Source organism: Lupinus angustifolius, chromosome LG02 (genome assembly GCF_001865875.1).
Source record: "Lupinus angustifolius cultivar Tanjil chromosome LG02, LupAngTanjil_v1.0, whole genome shotgun sequence".
Taxonomy (NCBI): domain Eukaryota; kingdom Viridiplantae; phylum Streptophyta; class Magnoliopsida; order Fabales; family Fabaceae; genus Lupinus; species Lupinus angustifolius.
In genome coordinates this window covers 18,890,758-18,908,542 of record NC_032010.1, presented here as the reverse complement: position 1 = coordinate 18,908,542, position 17,785 = coordinate 18,890,758, and the positions used below count along the sequence as shown (strand labels likewise).

The 17,785-nt window shown below is 35.9% G+C and overlaps 1 protein-coding gene across 1 annotated transcript; it reads right to left on the bottom strand.

Annotated features, from left to right (window-relative positions):
• On the bottom strand, positions 11,285–17,370 carry LOC109337649 (common plant regulatory factor 1-like). The gene is made up of 13 exons (XM_019574668.1): positions 17,205–17,370; positions 15,709–15,769; positions 15,554–15,616; positions 14,781–14,876; positions 14,580–14,660; positions 14,328–14,369; positions 14,072–14,226; positions 13,875–13,928; positions 13,708–13,751; positions 12,567–12,801; positions 12,341–12,419; positions 12,000–12,125; positions 11,285–11,904 (listed from the first exon to the last, which is right to left on the bottom strand). Exons 2-13 carry the CDS (start codon positions 15,760–15,762, stop codon positions 11,668–11,670), a joined length of 1,266 nt encoding a protein of 421 aa, XP_019430213.1. The 5' UTR covers positions 15,763–15,769; positions 17,205–17,370; the 3' UTR covers positions 11,285–11,667.

The window sequence follows — 17,785 nt, the reverse complement described above, 5'->3', positions numbered from 1 at the left end:
TGAGTAGTTGAACTTGTCAACGGGTTTTTGGTGCATACCACCATCCCAAGAGAAAGGGAACAAAGGCTTCTCTCTCAACCCATACGCCCACGTGTGGCGGAGCTTCCACTCCCTAAAAATCGTCCTTCCAGTTCTTAACCGAGTTCTCGAAAGTATGGAATAGGGCATGCTTGTTCTTGGACTGTAAACACGTCTACCCCCGGCGACCACACTAGTTCTCGTTCTTGTTGGTGTTATGAGTCACCCGAAACATCTAGAAGAAGAGTCGGATTATGCAAGGCAACTCCATCACCTCACAAAATCTAGAAGGTCTGGATGAATCCATAAGCATTTGGATGCAATTGGGATGGGGCCACCTAGAGGTGACTCAACACGGCAACATACCAGTCGCCCAAGGGTATCTTCACACCAATTCTACTAGTGATGTACTCATACATATAAAAACTCCACCTATTCCCCGTCTCGGCTAGGAGGTCTAGGAAGACCCTATCATCAACCTCGAGGGTGTAACAACTAATATTGTTTGTCGGCTTGACCAGGACGTCTACATTCGGCTGGGCAGGGCCCACATAAGAGCTAGGTGTGCCTAGAACCTCTCAATTGACTTACCAATATCTTGAATCCGTGTGAACTAGGGCTCGCATGATTTTATATTGGTCAGCTCGATCAGCGAAGTTCCTCCCCATTGTTAACTTGTCACCAGAAGAAGCGTTAGAATTTGAACTAGATACTCCATCTAGGACCTAACACCATTTCTTAAGGAAAGCTACCCGATCTAGTATGGTCATACTCCTTGTGACCATTCCCCTTCTCCGATTACCTAGCAACGATGGGAGGGAAAGGTCACTCTGACCGTATCCTCGGGTATAGGTGAAACTCGTACGCTAGCGGTGAAGGGTTGACAAATAGGTAAAATTGGGTGGAGGTCCGAGCAAGACCTCCACCTCGTCGGAGCTCGAGTCATGCTCGTTAGAAATATTCATGAATAAACTATAGTTAATAAAATAGTAAGAGAAAGATGAAAGGAATTACCGAGTAGCTAAAGTTGGGGATATGAAAGAAAAGGTTCAGATAAAACCAAGTTGCTTGGCAGTAGAAGATTTCAGGAAATTCTCCAAAATTTTCAGAAAGCAAAGTGGAGTCAAATGAAAGAGGGACCCCCTATTTATAGGATGGGTGAGACTAGGGCCCCTACATGGCCCAACCCAAGAACAAAAAGGTAAGGACAACTGGTGAATGTGAAACGAACCAACATGACCTTTGACGTTCGGGTACCTCATATGAAAGACGGCTCTGACCCCCCACATGTCAGCTGCCAACAAAACACAATAATGGCCCATTTATATGCCAACTGCCAACGAAACACCATAATGACCCATCTATTACACTAGCGGTCTATTGGCATACTCAGCTACCAGACTACCTCCAACCTGGGGGCAGGTGCCACGTCACCTTCCCGATCAAGTAATTCTCTTTGGTCAAAAGAGTCGCCCCACTCGTATGATTGGATGTCAGGTCACCCCAGGTGATTATTCGTCTCAGATCAATCGTACCACCCGAGTCATCCAAGACAGCTAGAGTCTGTTAGCATACTCGACTACCGAGCATACTCATAGATTGGGGGTAACTATTTCATCTCGATCAGTCGGATATTTCGTCCGCCTATGATGGAACCCTTTCCGACCAACCAAGGGTCAAGCAAACACAACTTGGGTGTTTACGTCACTCTCCTGTAAGCCTCATAATTACTCTTGTCACTTTATTTAATGCATCCCCAACTTGACATTGTCACGTTGCCTGCAGATCCAATCTGTCCCTCTAACAGTATGGTTAGGAACAAACCTACTATACGGCGGGAGCATACCTATTATACGCCTGCCATCAATCACCATCAACTAGTGGACAGATGTCATGCCAACCATTTCATTTACTATAAATAGGAGGTGTCCCTTTTACAGGAAGTATATATATCTCATTCATCCATTCATTAACTCATTTACTCACTCATTTATTACTTGCATTTACTCTCACTTGTTCTTCAACATTTCCTCTAAGTTTCATACTGACTTGATCGTCGGAGAACCTTTTCAGGTACCTTCCCTAGTGGGTCCAGACTCAGTATCAACCAGACTCGGGAGAAAACCACCTCAACCAGACACCAGATCCGATCATCTCACGGACCATCAAAGATTAATTTGTAATATGAAGCAATAATAGGTTGCAAAATGACAAGAAAGATCTTTCAAAACAACTCACTACATACAACTCGGTTGTATATAAAATTTCATCATTTGAATTCCTCACAAGGCTTTAAACACATAAACACATGACCTCTATTTCCTTTATACAAACATCAACTCTGTAGAACATGAAATATGTAAATCTCCCAAAGCAAAAACAACCATTCAAGTAAAAAATGGATAGACTTTTGCATCCATCTTACATAGCATGCATATCTGACAGAGATTGTGGCAACGATTAACATGCAGCCTCTTCAAAGTCTGACAATATAATTCCATGGCATGTTATCCAAATATCCTCACCTTGTGACATAAGGCTATGCTCTAATCTTCAAGTAGTGGACATACATTTTTATCTCATATCAATGAAAATGAAGCAAAAATAACACTAATAATAAATGTTTAAATTTTTTAATTGACATGACATATTTTCATTTAGCTGAGACGGCTTATGAGTCAGAATTTGGGACAACAATCTTTTTCTCGAAAACAGTCCTACACAACTGTAAGTTAAGGATCACCTTCATTACTAGAGAGATAAATATTTTTTACATTTAGTTTTAAGGATAAAAATATCATTACTAAATATAAATAGAAGAATATAATTGTCATGTCATCTTATTTTTTACATTGTTTTACGCAAGACAGGAGTCTCACTCCTCTAGAAGGGGGCTAAGTCCAACTTAAACAAGAAACATCTAGATATTTTATTATACCACCATTAACAATTCCCACCACTCCTTCTGTCTTAACCTTACAAGATTCTACATCTAAATGTGTCAGGGATTCTGAACATCCTGTAAAATTGAACTGAGATAAGTTATTCCCTATCATTGTGATATTTTATATGTCTTAAGCTAGTGACACCAATGTGTAAGCCCTTCTCAAGCATTTGAGAGCATTGGGAGAGATTTACATAATTCATAGACAAGAGAGCATTGGCTAATCATATATCATTATTTAAGGTATGATAATCTATAAGCAAGCAGTTAAATTGTAGTTACGGTTTTAATTGTAGTCGCGATTATTGTGGTTGTAGTTATTGTGGTCGTTATGGAGTGAATTATTTTATGAGTAAAAAAATATTTTTGAAATCGATGCGGTCTGACGGCCCAATGTGATTGTGTTACAGCTTGATACAGCCTAAATGCAGTCCGATACAGTTGTAGTGTCACCATAAACATAATATTAGGATTGTATTAAGTGATTAGGTTAGAGATTTAAATTATTGAACCGAGGTAACCCATGGTTAGTGAATTTTAAACTATACATTAGTCAAATCTCTACAACATGATAGGGAATAGGGACAGTGATTCTAAATGTTGAAATTGCCTTAACAACCTTTGGTTATGGACCACACAGTTTCAGCAAAGTAATTTAGTCTTCGTACGATATAGGAGCCATGAAATGAGAAAACGATTTATTTCATCAACTTGTGTAAATCTGCTTATTAGATCAATTGGAGCAAGAGAGATTGATACATTCCCAATGTTAGGTGTGATTCGTTTAAATGATGACAAGTTAAAACGGTATGGACAAGAGCCACAACTACATTGAACAAAAAAAATTACAAGACACAATCAATACAAATAAACGATAAATAATATAATGACAATTGTGTAAAAATCTTTATACTGTGCATAAATATTACACTATAATCATTGGGGATGTGTGATGGAGGTGCCATCATTTCTACAAAGACCACCCATGTCTAAATTTTCATCACTCTTCTGAAATAGGTTGTAATGATCGAATCTTCATGATGAATTTTCTTTGAGAGCTAGAAGAAATAGGTGACTGAAATCCACAAAGAACATGTGATTTTCTATCATAACCATAACCAATATGAACCCCACATTTTCGGCAAAGTAATGTAGTCTTTGAATGATACCGAAACCATGATATGGGAAAACAATTTATTTCATCAACATGTGTAAATTTGCTTAGATCAATTGAAGCAAAAGAGATTGATCCTTTTTTAATAGACTTCTGATATTCTGATGCAATGTTAGATATGATTCGATTAGACGATGTCAAGTTAAAAGGGTATCCACAAGAGCCACAACTGCATTTAACACCAAGATTACAAGACATGCCCAATACAAAATATAGAACAAATAATCTATACAAATGTATTTTAACAAAAATATCATGAAAAAATGGAAAAACATTGGCACTTCAAGTAAAAATATCGACATGCTAAGTTATGGTGTGGTCATAGATTGTCAACATACTTTTCTTCATAAATCTGTGATAGCTCTAAATTATTCTAGCATCTTAGTGATTATGAAACTTATCTATCACCTAATGGAAGACAAAGATGGAGACATGAGTTCTTACTTCCCCGCAGTAACCTCACCAACAGTGCATGCACTATCCAAACCCCTTTATCATCCCTTAAAGTTGACCAGTAGTTCTGAAACCTATGACTGGAAATGAGCAGAACTGAGTCAAATCAAAGCTCAACTTAGCTCAATAAGGATTTGCCCAACTCGAAACTCGACTATATTCGAGACAAATTATATTTTAGATTGAGTCCAGTTCGGCTAAAGTTCATTAATTGTCTAACTCAACTCAAATTAGTTCATTTGGACAACTCAAATAATTAATTAATTTCTAAAAAAATAATGCAGAAGTTTATATGAATGTTTATTTATATATAATAACAATAAATATAAAAAATTAGTATATATATATCAAGTCATTTCATGAATCTACCGAGTCGAACTTATTTAACTCAAGTTCAGCTCGTTTGTTTAACGGACTCAATTTTTAGCTCAAGTTTGCCTCATTTAGTTCATGAACCATATTTATCAAGCTAAATAACGAGTCAAGTTTCGAATGAATACTGAATTGGTTCAATTTATTCTCAGTACTAGTGAAACTGTAAAACAATTTCTACCTAATGGATGGCACCACTCACCAATCAAGACACCATCAAAACATATTAAATATATAATAAACCCAAGATAAGACACATCTTCACAAGCTAACAATATGATGCATGCCAAATGATTTGGATCAATGATCAATTCAATATAGCATATGATAATAAAATCCAAAAACGATGAATTAGAAAATCAAAACACAGAAAATAAAATCAGAAATTAAAGCATATGAGAATATGATAATGAGGTAAGAAGGAAAGGAGAAAGACCAATAAGAAACGTCACGTTGGGACATCCTCTTCTTGTAGAAGTGAGAAGATCAACAACAGAAACATGAATTGTGATCATTCTCCATTATATAAGTCAAAGAGTTTAGAGAGGAAGAGATAGCGTGAGAGTAGTTGCTTCAATTTCCTTGACTTTTTTTTGCTAATTTTTTTTATCCTCTCCGTCCCCTCCACTCCTATTACTCTTCATTCTTTCATCAATCTTGGCTCACTTTTAATATATTTAATTTTAGAGATAATAGAAAATAGAGATAAAAATAATTTTTTAGTGAGAGTAAAAATGTATTTAATTTTAGAGAGATAATATGAGTAAAAGGTAAGATCAAATGTAAATTTTAGTTTAAAATTAATAAGATGGAGCATGATGTTAGAAATATAATTAGTTCATTAGTTAGCATTGTTAATTTCCTGTTTTAGCATTGATTTTTCTCTGTTTTAGTTTTGGGCTTTTGTTCTCTTAAGGCCCACTTTCCCTTTTAGCTATTCGGTTAAGTTAGTTGGGTAAATTAGGAAAGAGTTAGTTTTTTGGTAGTTAGCTAAGTGCTATAAAGAGGATCGTCTCCTTCCTTTGTTTTCTAAGCTTTTCAATAAATGAAATATCAAAGTAGTGATTCTTTTATTCTTCTCTTCTCCTCTCAATATTGAGAGATAAATCCAAGATGGTATCAGAGCAAATTTTGCTCTGATTCATCTCTGCCTTTTCTTCCTCACCGAATCTTGAAGATTCTTCATCTATTCTTCATCTCTCTTCTTCATTCTGAAAGTCTTCCTCACCATGTCTCAAATCACAGTAAGTCCAAATGAGTATGCCGATTATAACTCCAATCCCCCAAATCCATTTTTTCTCGCATCAAACGAAAATCCTGCACTCATCCTTGTCAGTCCCCTACTCAATGGAAAAAATTATCACGCATGGGCAAGAGGAATGGTTCTTGCGCTGGATTCCAAAAACAAAATAGAGTTCATTGATGGAAGCTTCCCTAAGCCATCAATGGATGATAGCCTATACAGACCTTGGGTAAGATGCAACAACATGGTGCTATCATGTCTCCAACACTCGGTTCAAGAATCAATCGTCAAGTCCATCCTTTGGATGGATTCTGCTGCTGGAGTATGGAAAGATTTGTGGGAAAGATATTCCCAAGGTGATATATTTCGAGTGGCAGAGTTGTAGGAAGATTTCCATAGATTAAATCAAGGTAATCTCAACATCTCTGATTTCTATACTGCACTAAAAACCATTTGGGAGGAGATTGAAACTTTTAGACCCATTGGTACATGCAAATGTGCTGTATACAGAGAACAAGATTATGTCATTAGATTCCTAAAGGGATTGAATGAGCAATATGCTCAAGTAAGATCACAAATTATGCTCCTAGAACCCCTTCCATCAATTGGTAAGGCTTTTGCCCTAGTGATACAGCAAGAAAGACAGTTTGATCATCCTTCAGACCTTGAGTCTAAATCCAAGATTCTATCAGTAAATAGCACACAAATCAACCAATATAGTAGCCAACAAACCAACCAATATAGAGGCACCAATGGAAACTCCAATTTTTCAAACTACAGAGGAAGAAGTAACCCATCCTCTAGAGGAAGAAATGGCAGATTTAATGGGACTGGTAGAGGTCAGGGAAACAGATTTTGCACCTTTTGTGAAAGAACCAATCACACAATTGAGACCTGTTACCTCAAAATGGTTATCCTCCAGGATACCAACCTTCAAAATCTGGAAGAATGGCCAACAACACTGCTGTTTTTCCTCTTGACAATATAGAAACAACATTTCAATCCAATGCACAGGCAGATACTCATGGCTTTGATGCAGGTCAAGACACTGATCAAGCTTTTACAAAAGAGCAAATCAAAGACCTATTAAACCTTATTCACCAGTCCAAGAATGCTTCCACTCATGCTGCCAACTCTGTCATAAATACAACCTTAACTGCATCATCTTCAGGTAATCCTTCTTTACAATGGCTTCTAGATATAGGTGCTACTGACCATATTACTTTTGATTCAAGGAATTTTATCAATCAACAAAGCATTTCTCCAATGCTCATTACCCTTCCAAATGGCAACAAAGTATCTACTTCAATAGTAGGAACTGTTAGAATTACTCGTACTCTATTACTTGATAATGTGCTATTTGTGCCTCAATTCCATGTTAACCTGATATCAGTTAACAAACTGATGCAAAACTTACAATGCTATTTGATTTTTTCTCAACATTCTTGCACTATTTTGCAGAACAATTCCAAGCGGATGATTGGTTCAGCTAGGGCAGAACAAGGCTTATTTCTCATCAATATAGAGAAACCTATTCATCATGCTTTAAACAATTTTAGTTCTCATAATTCTACTAATCATTTTTGTATCAATACTCTATGGCATATGCGCCTTGGACACATTCCACAAACTGTTTTGCACACTTTATCTGCACAATTTCCTTTCCTGCCTAAACAACATTCTAAAATTTTGCCTTGTGATGTATGTCATTTCTCTAAGCATAAGAAATTGTCTTTCCCTATTAGTACATCTTATTCTTCTAAAATCTTTGAATTATTGCATGCTGATATATGGGGTCCATACTCCACCCCATTTGTTTATGGTCACAAATATTTTCTAACCCTTATAGATGATTATAGTTGCTTCACTTAGGTTATTTTTATGAAGACCAAGGCTGAAACCAGACAAAATATCATCAATTTTCTGTCCTTTGTAGAGACTCAATTTGATACTAAGTTAAAGTGCCTGAGAAGTGACAATGGGGTCGAATTCCTCATGCATGATTTCCTGTCCTCTAAAGGTATAATACATCAAAGAAGTTGTGTGGTAACCCCACAACAAAATGGCATCGTTGAAAGGAAGCATCAACACATTCTGAATGTGTCCATGCCCCTTCATTTTCAATCAAATTTGCCACCTACTCTTTGGAATTTTGCTGTTATGCATGCTGTCTATCTCATAAACAGAACCCCTACACCACTCCTCAAGGATCACAGCCTTTACCAATTGCTCCACAACCAATTACCTTCCCTTGAACATCTAAGAATTTTTGGTTGCTTAGCCTTTGCTAGCACAAGCCCCTTAGGAAGAACAAAGTTCCATCCTAAAGCCAGGAAGGCTGTCCTTATAGGCTTCAAAAATGGAACAAAGGGATTTATCTTGTATGATCTTCAATCAAATGAAATTTTCATTTCACAAAATGTCACTTTTTATGAAAACTCCTTCACTTTTACCTTATCTCAGACAGAGCACCAACCTGCCCAAACCTCACAATCAACAATTCCCCTTTTCACTTCTCTCCATCCAGACCCCTCACTAAATCCATCTCCCTCACATAACTCACCAACCATCAATCCTCCTACCACATCTTCTGACCCTACGCCTCCACATGATATCCTCCCAACAAATCCTTCACCTTCACACACTAGACACTCTTCCAGATCCAGGAAACCTCCTTCTCACCTCCAAGATTACCATTGCAATCTTGTTGCTACCTCTTCCAGTCCAACTAACATCAATTCAGGTAACAAGTATCCATTATCCTCTATTCTTTCTTATGATAATTGCTCTGCCACATATAAAGGCTTCTGTTTAGCCATCACCACCACTACTGAGCCATCTACATACAAACAAGCATCTCAAATTCCCTGCTGGCAAGATGCTATGCAAAAGGAACTACATGCTTTAGATCAAAACAACACCTGGTCTCTAGTTCCCCTACCTGAAGATAAACACCCTATTGGCTGCAAATAGGTTTATAAGATCAAATACCATGCTGATGGTACATTAGAAAGATATAAAGCCAGATTAGTAGCTAAAGGGTACAACCAACTAGAAGGTGTTGACTTCTTTGAAACTTTTTCTCCTGTGGTTAAAGTAACCACTATTCGCATTGTATTAGCCATTGCTGTTGTTAAATCTTGGTTTCTTGAACGATGCGACATAAATAATGCCTTCTTACACGGTAACTTACATGAAGAGGTATACATGACACCTCCTTCTGACCTTATTTCTCCAGATCCTAAATTGGTATGCAAGTTACACAAATCTCTTTATGGCCTCAAACAGACCAGCAGATAGTGGCACACAACTCTCTCATCCACTCTTATTTCTCTTGGTTTTGCTCATTCTCAAGCTGACCAAGCATTGTTTACTCAAGTCACTCCTAACTCCTTCACTGTTATATTAGTATATGTAGACGATTTAGTGCTTGCAGGTAACAATCTTCAAATCATCAATCATGTGAAAGTTGTTTTGCACAAATCCTTCAAAATAAAAGACCTAGGACCATTAAGGTACTTCTTAGGTCTTGAATTGGCTAGATCCACCAAAGGCATTCACTTGAATCAGAGGAAGTATGCACTTTCTCTCCTTGAAGATTCAGGTTGTCTTGCTTCCAAACCTACTACAACTCCTTTTAACCCATCAACCAAGTTACAGCTTCAACATGGACAACTCCTTACAGATCCTTCTCTTTACAGAAGATTAGTAGGTCGCTTATTATATCTTCCTCTTTCTCGACCTGACATTTCTTATTCTGTTCAACAGCTAAGCTTATATATGGATCAACCAACTGATGCTCACTACAAGGCAGCTACTAGAGTCCTACATTATATAAAGTCTTCACCAACTAAGGGGCTCTTCTTCTCCTCTGCTTCCACCTTAAAACTCACTGCCTTTTCTGACTCAGACTGGGCATGTTGCTTAGATAGCAGGAAATCCATTACTGGATTCTGTATCTTCTTAGGAGATTCCATAGTCTCTTGGAAGACTAAAAAACAAAACATTGTAAGTCCTTCATCATCAGAAGCAGAATATAGAGCCTTGGTCAGCCTTGTTTGTGAAATTCAATGGATTAATTACTTATTTGATGATTTACAAATCCTTCTCCATCACGCTACACCAGTTTATTGTGATAATAGACCAGCTATCTACTTGGCACACAATCCTGTTTTTCATGAACGTACAAAGCACATCGAGATTGATTGCCATGTAGTTCGTGAAAAGATCAAGAAAGGAATTATTCATCTTCTACCTATTGCTAGTTCTGCTCAATTGGTTGATGCCTTCACTAAGCCTCTTCCAACAAAATCATTTCAGCATTTTGTGTCCAAAATGGGAATTCTGGATATTCATCATCCCAATTGAGGGGGGTGTTAGAAATATAATTAGTTCATTAGTTAGCATTGTTAGTTTCCTATTTTAGCATTGATTTTTCTCTATTTTAGTTTTGAGCGTTTGTTCTCTTAAGGCCCGCTTTCCCTTTTAGTTATTCGGTTAAGTTAGTTGGGTAAATTAGGAAAGAGTTAGTTTTCTGGTAGTTAGCTAAGTGCTATAAAGAGGATCTTCTCATTCCTTTGTTTTCTAAGCTTTTCAATAAATAAAATATCAAAGTAGTGATTCTTTTATTCTTCTCTTCTCCTCTCAATATTGAGAGATAAATCCAAGACATGACAAATTACATTTACTAAAACACATGTATAAAAGTTGACATCTATCTTCATATAGAAGCAAACATAAGATAATAAGATGTGTGTATTTTACTCCCACATAATCTAAAGATGTTAATATGAGAATCTTTAATAATTGAATTATTAAATTAATTAACAGAAAAAAGTTGGATGAAGACATAAGCAACACATCTTTAAAGACGGTCAATAATATCACGCTTTAATTATTTTTAGAATAAATAAAAAAGAAACAGGTAAAGCTACTCTCTTCTGTATTCTTGTTTAACCTCTCAGCCAAAGCTTCAGAACATTCTATTGGAAGGCTCCATAGGCTCATATAGGCTTTGCTGCTTTCATAATATCAAGAACCATGTTCCTGTTTCCACAACATGAATGCCAAAAGGAATCATGCATGCCATAAACTACAACATGAAATTGCTTGCAAAGGTAGACATAAAGTTTTAATAACTTTATTCAATATATCTATTAGAAGATTTACATCAATCTTCAATACACACCGGTCATAAAACAGTTCAATAACCTTTATCTAAAGTCTAAACTATATCTCTAACCCTCTTCAATTTACAAACTTTATAGGTTGTTATCCACTTCTGTCAAACCTAATAGAATACAGGGTTTATGTCCTAAGAAATGGAAAAGTAAATCATTAGTTCTGGTATTGATGGATATAGACTCTAAAATTCAGCTGATCTATCCCTCTAAACCTGTTAGCAGTAATTTTGGGCTTGTAATATGCCAAAACTACATAATCAGCCAAGTACAATTACTGGTTTCAACTAGCTGCCACGACATTAGCTCTCCGATTATCCAGTAGTTGATGCAGCTTTGCCCCGGATGTTGGTTTGTTCTCACCAAAATCATTCTCATCCTCTGCAGTTCTATCATCGGAACCCGAATTATTAACTCTTGATAGTAAGTTTTCTGTACTTATAGGTGTAGCCCTCTGGATGTCAATGCTGTTCAAAATGACCTCTTCTGCTTCTACCAGTTGCGCACTTTTTAGTTTTTCCTGAGTCAAAACCAATTCAGTACTCAGTATCATAAAAATATGGAATGACTACAAAATGCAAATGTATAGAGGAATATTATGCAAACAAAAAGCACCCTCAATGTAGCATTTTCCGCCCTCAATTTCTCAGAACTTTCAGCAAGTTGATTTAGTTCTGATGTCAGTGATGCATTCTCAGCATTCAAGTTATCAACTTTTCTTGCTAATTCTTCAGCCTCGGCCTAAACAGAGGAAATATGAGCATTAGTCATGAACTTTCCTGTCATCAGATTAGTCTTTTCTTTTTTAAGGGCTAGATGGACATGCAGCACATGTAACAAATGTACAAGCATGTCATAGTAAAGAAAACTAATCAACTTTTGCTTTTTATGGTACAGCTAAAGACAACAAAAAGAAGGTTTACAAGTCTACGAAACAAAACTGCAACAATTTGTACCTGCTTCCTTAACCTGGACCGTCTAGCAGATTCACGGTTTGATTGTTTCCTCTTCTCACATTTCAGGTCACAGTCATTCAAAGGAATTCAGACATACCCACAGAAAGAACTTAAGTGTCAGCAAAAGGTAAGGATATTTCGCCATTATGGTAACGTATTTCACAAGCATGTCAATGTAGTAGATATGACCTGAACCATTTATGATGACATATAACCTGAACATACCTGTATCCAAACTTCAGGAGGCAAAACTCCACAAGGTTGTAGGCCACTTGTGGGATTTGCCTTAGAATTAATAGTTGAAAGGTTCCTCAGCTCCAGTGCTGTGGTCATACCTGAAGAAACTGTAGATCCAACAAATTTTCCTGCAACACTGATTGGCTTAACTGACATTATCTTATTGGAAGCAGCTGTTTCTTTGGGAACTGGATTATTTTGTATCTCAGTTTTCTCTTCCCCATCTGATTGTACAGTTGGAAAATTTATAACCATCAGCTCAAAGAACATGTTGACAACCAAACTCTTAAAATTAATACATTCAGGTACTTGTAGATAAATAATATTGAGAAAAAAGATAAAAAGGGCTGGCCAAAATGCATGAGGTTACCACCTAATTAGGTCCAGGGAGGATATATGTATACAGTCTTACCCTTGCAAGCCAAGTGACTGTTTCCAAGATTTGAACTTGTTGAAATTGTAAGGTTTAGATATGAAAGGGGAAAAATGAATGCTCAAAATGGTAGATTTTGTATTGATAATATTGTGAAGGATGATGTAATATTGTGATACAAAATAATACTAACCCCTATTTATATTAATATTACTCTCCTAATTAAATACGAAAGCAAATCATAAAAGATAAAATAAAGTAATCTCAATCCTAAGAGAACTTCTAAGATACTCTAAACAAATCTAAGATATAATAATCATAATATGAGATATTCTCTCTAAATCTAAAAGTATCATCTAGATATTCTCTATAATATAATTCAAGATTTTCTAAGATAATTTCATATATTCTAGTAAAACTCATGACCTCCAGATCACAAGACAAACAAACTTAAACTTGCATGTGAACTTGATTTTATCAATAATTGCATGCTAGACATCAATAACTTGATTTTTTTAGTATGAAAACCATGTAAAAGGTCGTGTTAGTATCACATTTGTCAAACTAATCATAAAGTTAAGAACTTGGGTAGTTTAACTTTACTGTGCATAGATAATAGGATAGCATACAACTTATCAAGACCATACTCAATGAACTGGTTGACACCAAGCATACACTGATGATAACAGAAGTGTAATTATCAAGGAAAGCCAAGTTGCTCATGAAGATGTGATACTTAGTGAAGAACAGAGTATACCAGTAGTTGGTGTTCCCTGACAGCTTCTTTTCCGTGATTGATTAGCATGAGCATCAAATTGACAAATATCGTAATGCTTCAGTTTGTCAAATCATTTTAAATAAGATAGACCATTAGTTCACATGATCCACAAAAGGCAAGGGGGAAATGTTAATGGCAAGAAAGTTCTGACCCCTGAAGTGTTGCCATCACTTCCATCACTCGAACCCTCAGTATCCACACTGTTGATGTCGTCATAAAATTATTCAGTTATCAACATGAAATATAGAGAATAAGCAATTCAAAGACCAATCTTTAATATGGAGGAAAGGAAGTAGAGTTCACTCTGGTAACAACCATATATAAAGAAACCTCATCAACAAACCTCTGTGACAGCCTGTTTTCAACTCCACACTCTTCACTCTCAGCATTATCATTTCCTATTGACATTGCAAGCCCTTCAAACCCATTCTTGATTAAAACCTTATCAGTATTTCCGGAAATTTTGGTTGGTGTCTCCACGCTTGAAGGAGTTCCAGCCTGCAATTTTTTCACCAAGTCAAAACTGTCAAACACATTTTAATTAAGAGAATTCAAGGGACCAAAAGAGTAGAAATTGTTCTCAGAGTAAAACAACATACAGCATTTGAAGATGGAACTCCTTGGCCATGTGAATGAGGCCCCTATATTTACAGTATTATTCATGAGTTAAGGGAAAATTTTCGACCAATAAAGCATATATGCCAGGATGAAAAGACTGTTCCTGATAACTATAGCAGTTATGAAGTAACCACTGCAGTTATAGAACACTTAAATCAAACAATGCATGGTCCAAGAAAACAATAACCATAAGTTGCAGGAACTATAAGAAAAATGCAACAATGTTGACTTACAATAGCAACTGCAGAGTGAGTATAAACCCCTCCATGTGGATAAATTGCTGCATAAGGTGGCCCATATGGTGTCATCATAGGCTGGGAGAAACAATAAGTTGGCAAATTAGTCATCTGCCATCTAGTATGTATAACATGACATCCCGAAAAAACATAAAATGATAATGATATAACAAAATATATGATCCTTTGGGGAACTACCTGTGGTGGACCCCACATGTATGGGGGAGGAGCATGACCAGAAGCCATAGATGGGTGGTAGTATGGTGGAATGCTGAATTTTGGTCCATAGTATGCCTGAAGATATAATATACACTTTAAACCACTGTAAGTAGCTTTTTAGTGGGCAATTATTTTCAGAAGAGAAAGCACTCCAGGGCCAACGTAAATCTCATTTGGGATATTCTTAGCCCAACTGATTATTAAACTACCAGCAACATGATGCAGAATTTCAGCATGATTTTAAATTTTAGGATAAATATTGATAGCAACTCACCAAGTACATAATAAGTAATACGGGGCACCATAGGAATGGAAGTATACCTGATAGTTCTATGCAGAAGAAGAAAAAAGTTTGATATTTCACAAGAGGGATCAAAATAAACAGTTTTTAATAGATCATTGGTTCAACAGTAGGTCATAGTCAAAATGGAAATTCATGGACAATATTTTGCGAATAATAACTGACTTTTTAAGTATGGAATAAATAGAGATGATGAGGATAATGGTGCTCTCCAATTGCAAATATCAGGATATATATTAAAAGTCTTCAAAAGAGTATAGTAGCTAGTAGTTGGTTTTTTGTAACAAACAGATTAACCCTAGTCATTGGCGGCAATTGACTAAGTGACTATAACACATCTTATACTACTATTAAAGTTTGAGGGCGTTATGGTGAATTTATGTAAGCAGAAAGTAGAAAGAAAACTTCAGACATTAAGATACAGAGGAAATGAAGGCAAAAGGAACATCACCTGCATGGCAGCCCAATCAGGATAGACATGAACATTAGGCTGGTTGGCCTGATTAGCATGATCCTGTTAACAATGCAAGAATAATATATTTAGGCACAAGATTGTAAAGTGTCTCCACACACATTAAAACACTGTTCTAGCTTTAAGGTTGTTACCGGCGGAGAAGGCTTTTCAGTCTGAACGGATTTCCCTTCCTCACTGTTTCCCATGGATCAACTGCATAAACAGGAGCTACATCAGCTGTTATCATAGAGAAAATGTTGGAAGGAAGACAAGTTAAAATTCATAAATCACGATTGGTGCAATTCAAAATCGACACATGATCCTATGTAGAAACCAGCACAACATTATCTTTTGAATTAAAAATTATAAACTTGTTATGAGCGCAGCAAAAAAGACTAGCAATTCCAACATTTCAAATTGTTGCTTCACAAAGAAAACATTAAACTCAGATGTAAGAATGAATTACAGCATTATACATCAAAGCGGTTAGAGAAATTCTAGGCTTCTAGCAACAACATAATAGCAGTGAGAAATTTTGACGATTCTGTTAATAATTACTTAGCAAATAGAAACAGGTTTGACACTGTGACCGTGTAAGCTTACTATAGAGATGGCATAGTAGAAAGAAGACAATTTTCTTGTAAGTACCAAAATCAAAGTGAAATCAAAGACATAAGTGGTTAATTTTGCCTTTAAAGTACCCCACAAGCAGGAACAAAAGTGGTTGACAAAGCCAACAAGATAATCCGAGAACTTAATGACCAAAATGCTCTTCAAAATCACAGCTTTTTTTTACTATCTTTATTGAAATTCCTGAATTTGCTAGCTGACCTCAATAGATTAAAATTTAAATATTTTAAGAGAATAAAGTATCTCCTCATATCAGGAGATAACTTATCTCCTCCGACCAGTAAAAACATGATTGTTTTGTTTAGTTTTAGAATATATTTTGTGCAAAATGATTAAATAAGACATATGTCATAATTTTACTGGCAGAAGGAGATAACTTATCTTCTTATACTAGGAGATACTTTATTCTCATATTATAATACTAGTCTGATACCCCCTAATTTTCTTTTGGTACTACTAAGAGTATCCATCAACCTATGGCTAAAAAACTAATATCTATTGGGGTGCGTGATCTCATACCCCTAATTTTGTTTTGATACTACCTAGAGTATTGTTCGCCCTATAACTAAAAAACTAATCTCTGTTAGGCTGCATGATTGCCCCTTCCAACAAGTGCCGCTCAGAATCGAGCGGGGCTTAAGCTACTAGACCATCGCCTTGTTGGTTCATGCCCCCTAATTTGTTTCAACTATTTGATATTGCAAAATTAAATGAAACAAAAAATTAGCAAATAAACATCAAGACCCTTAACCAAGCAAATCAAAACAGGCTAATTCAAATAATTCAGCACATAAAAGAAGAGATCCATGTGACTCTTAACTTTAGTCCTTTTCTACAGTTGGCTACAAAATGAAGAATTGCCAAAAATAAAAGACAATTGAAAACACAACACGAAAAAAATATAGAACACTTAAGTTTTGGTGTTTCCACATACAAAATAGTTAATTAGGCCCAGAAACAAAAACAAAAATCAAATCTTTTTCAGGTTAACTCCAAATTTGAACATAATTCAACGTACCTGACAAATACCCAACTCTTCTCGTAACAGAAAAAAAATCCTGAACAAATAAAAAAAATGAATAATAAACAATCCAATAAGCTTCAATTATCCTCAAATTAAGGTTTGGAAGAGGATTTGAGTTTTTTTGTCTCTCTAAAAAAACGAGGGAAAGAGCTTTCATATGAGAGAGAGAAGGGTGATGTGGTGATTTTGAAGAAAGAGAGAACGAAGGCAATTACAGAATACACGTGTCGTATGTAGAGTGGGGGTATTGGGTATGACGTATATGAGAACTTTATACAACACAATTTTAATTAAAATTAAATATTTAATTTGTTGATAAGATTTTATTAAATATCTTTATATATACTAGCGTGTTAACAGGTACTGTCGTGTCTGTCAATCCACTTTCCTATTGTTGTAATGTGTAGTCTACATACTATAAATATTAAATATATATAGTAAGTTATCTTAGATATTGTAATTTGTATATGAATAAATTCGATTGAGATGATTGTTCAATCCTAATGAAGTGCTGCATATACAATTGTGTTCATCACCAATAGAGTCTCATACTCCAATTCTTTTTGGGACTTATT

Excerpts from the sequence above, each read along its gene's own strand:
- LOC109337649 (XM_019574668.1), bottom strand. The coding sequence starts at position 15,762 with ATGGGAAACAGTGAGGAAGGGAAATCCGTTCAGACTGAAAAGCCTTCT. Across the intron at positions 14,661-14,780 it reads ACATGTGGGGTCCACCACAG|CCTATGATGACACCATATGG; the intron begins GTAGTTCCCCAA and ends TGTTTCTCCCAG. Across the intron at positions 12,802-13,707 it reads TCAGGGAACACCAACTACTG|ATGGGGAAGAGAAAACTGAG; the intron begins GTATACTCTGTT and ends CTGTACAATCAG.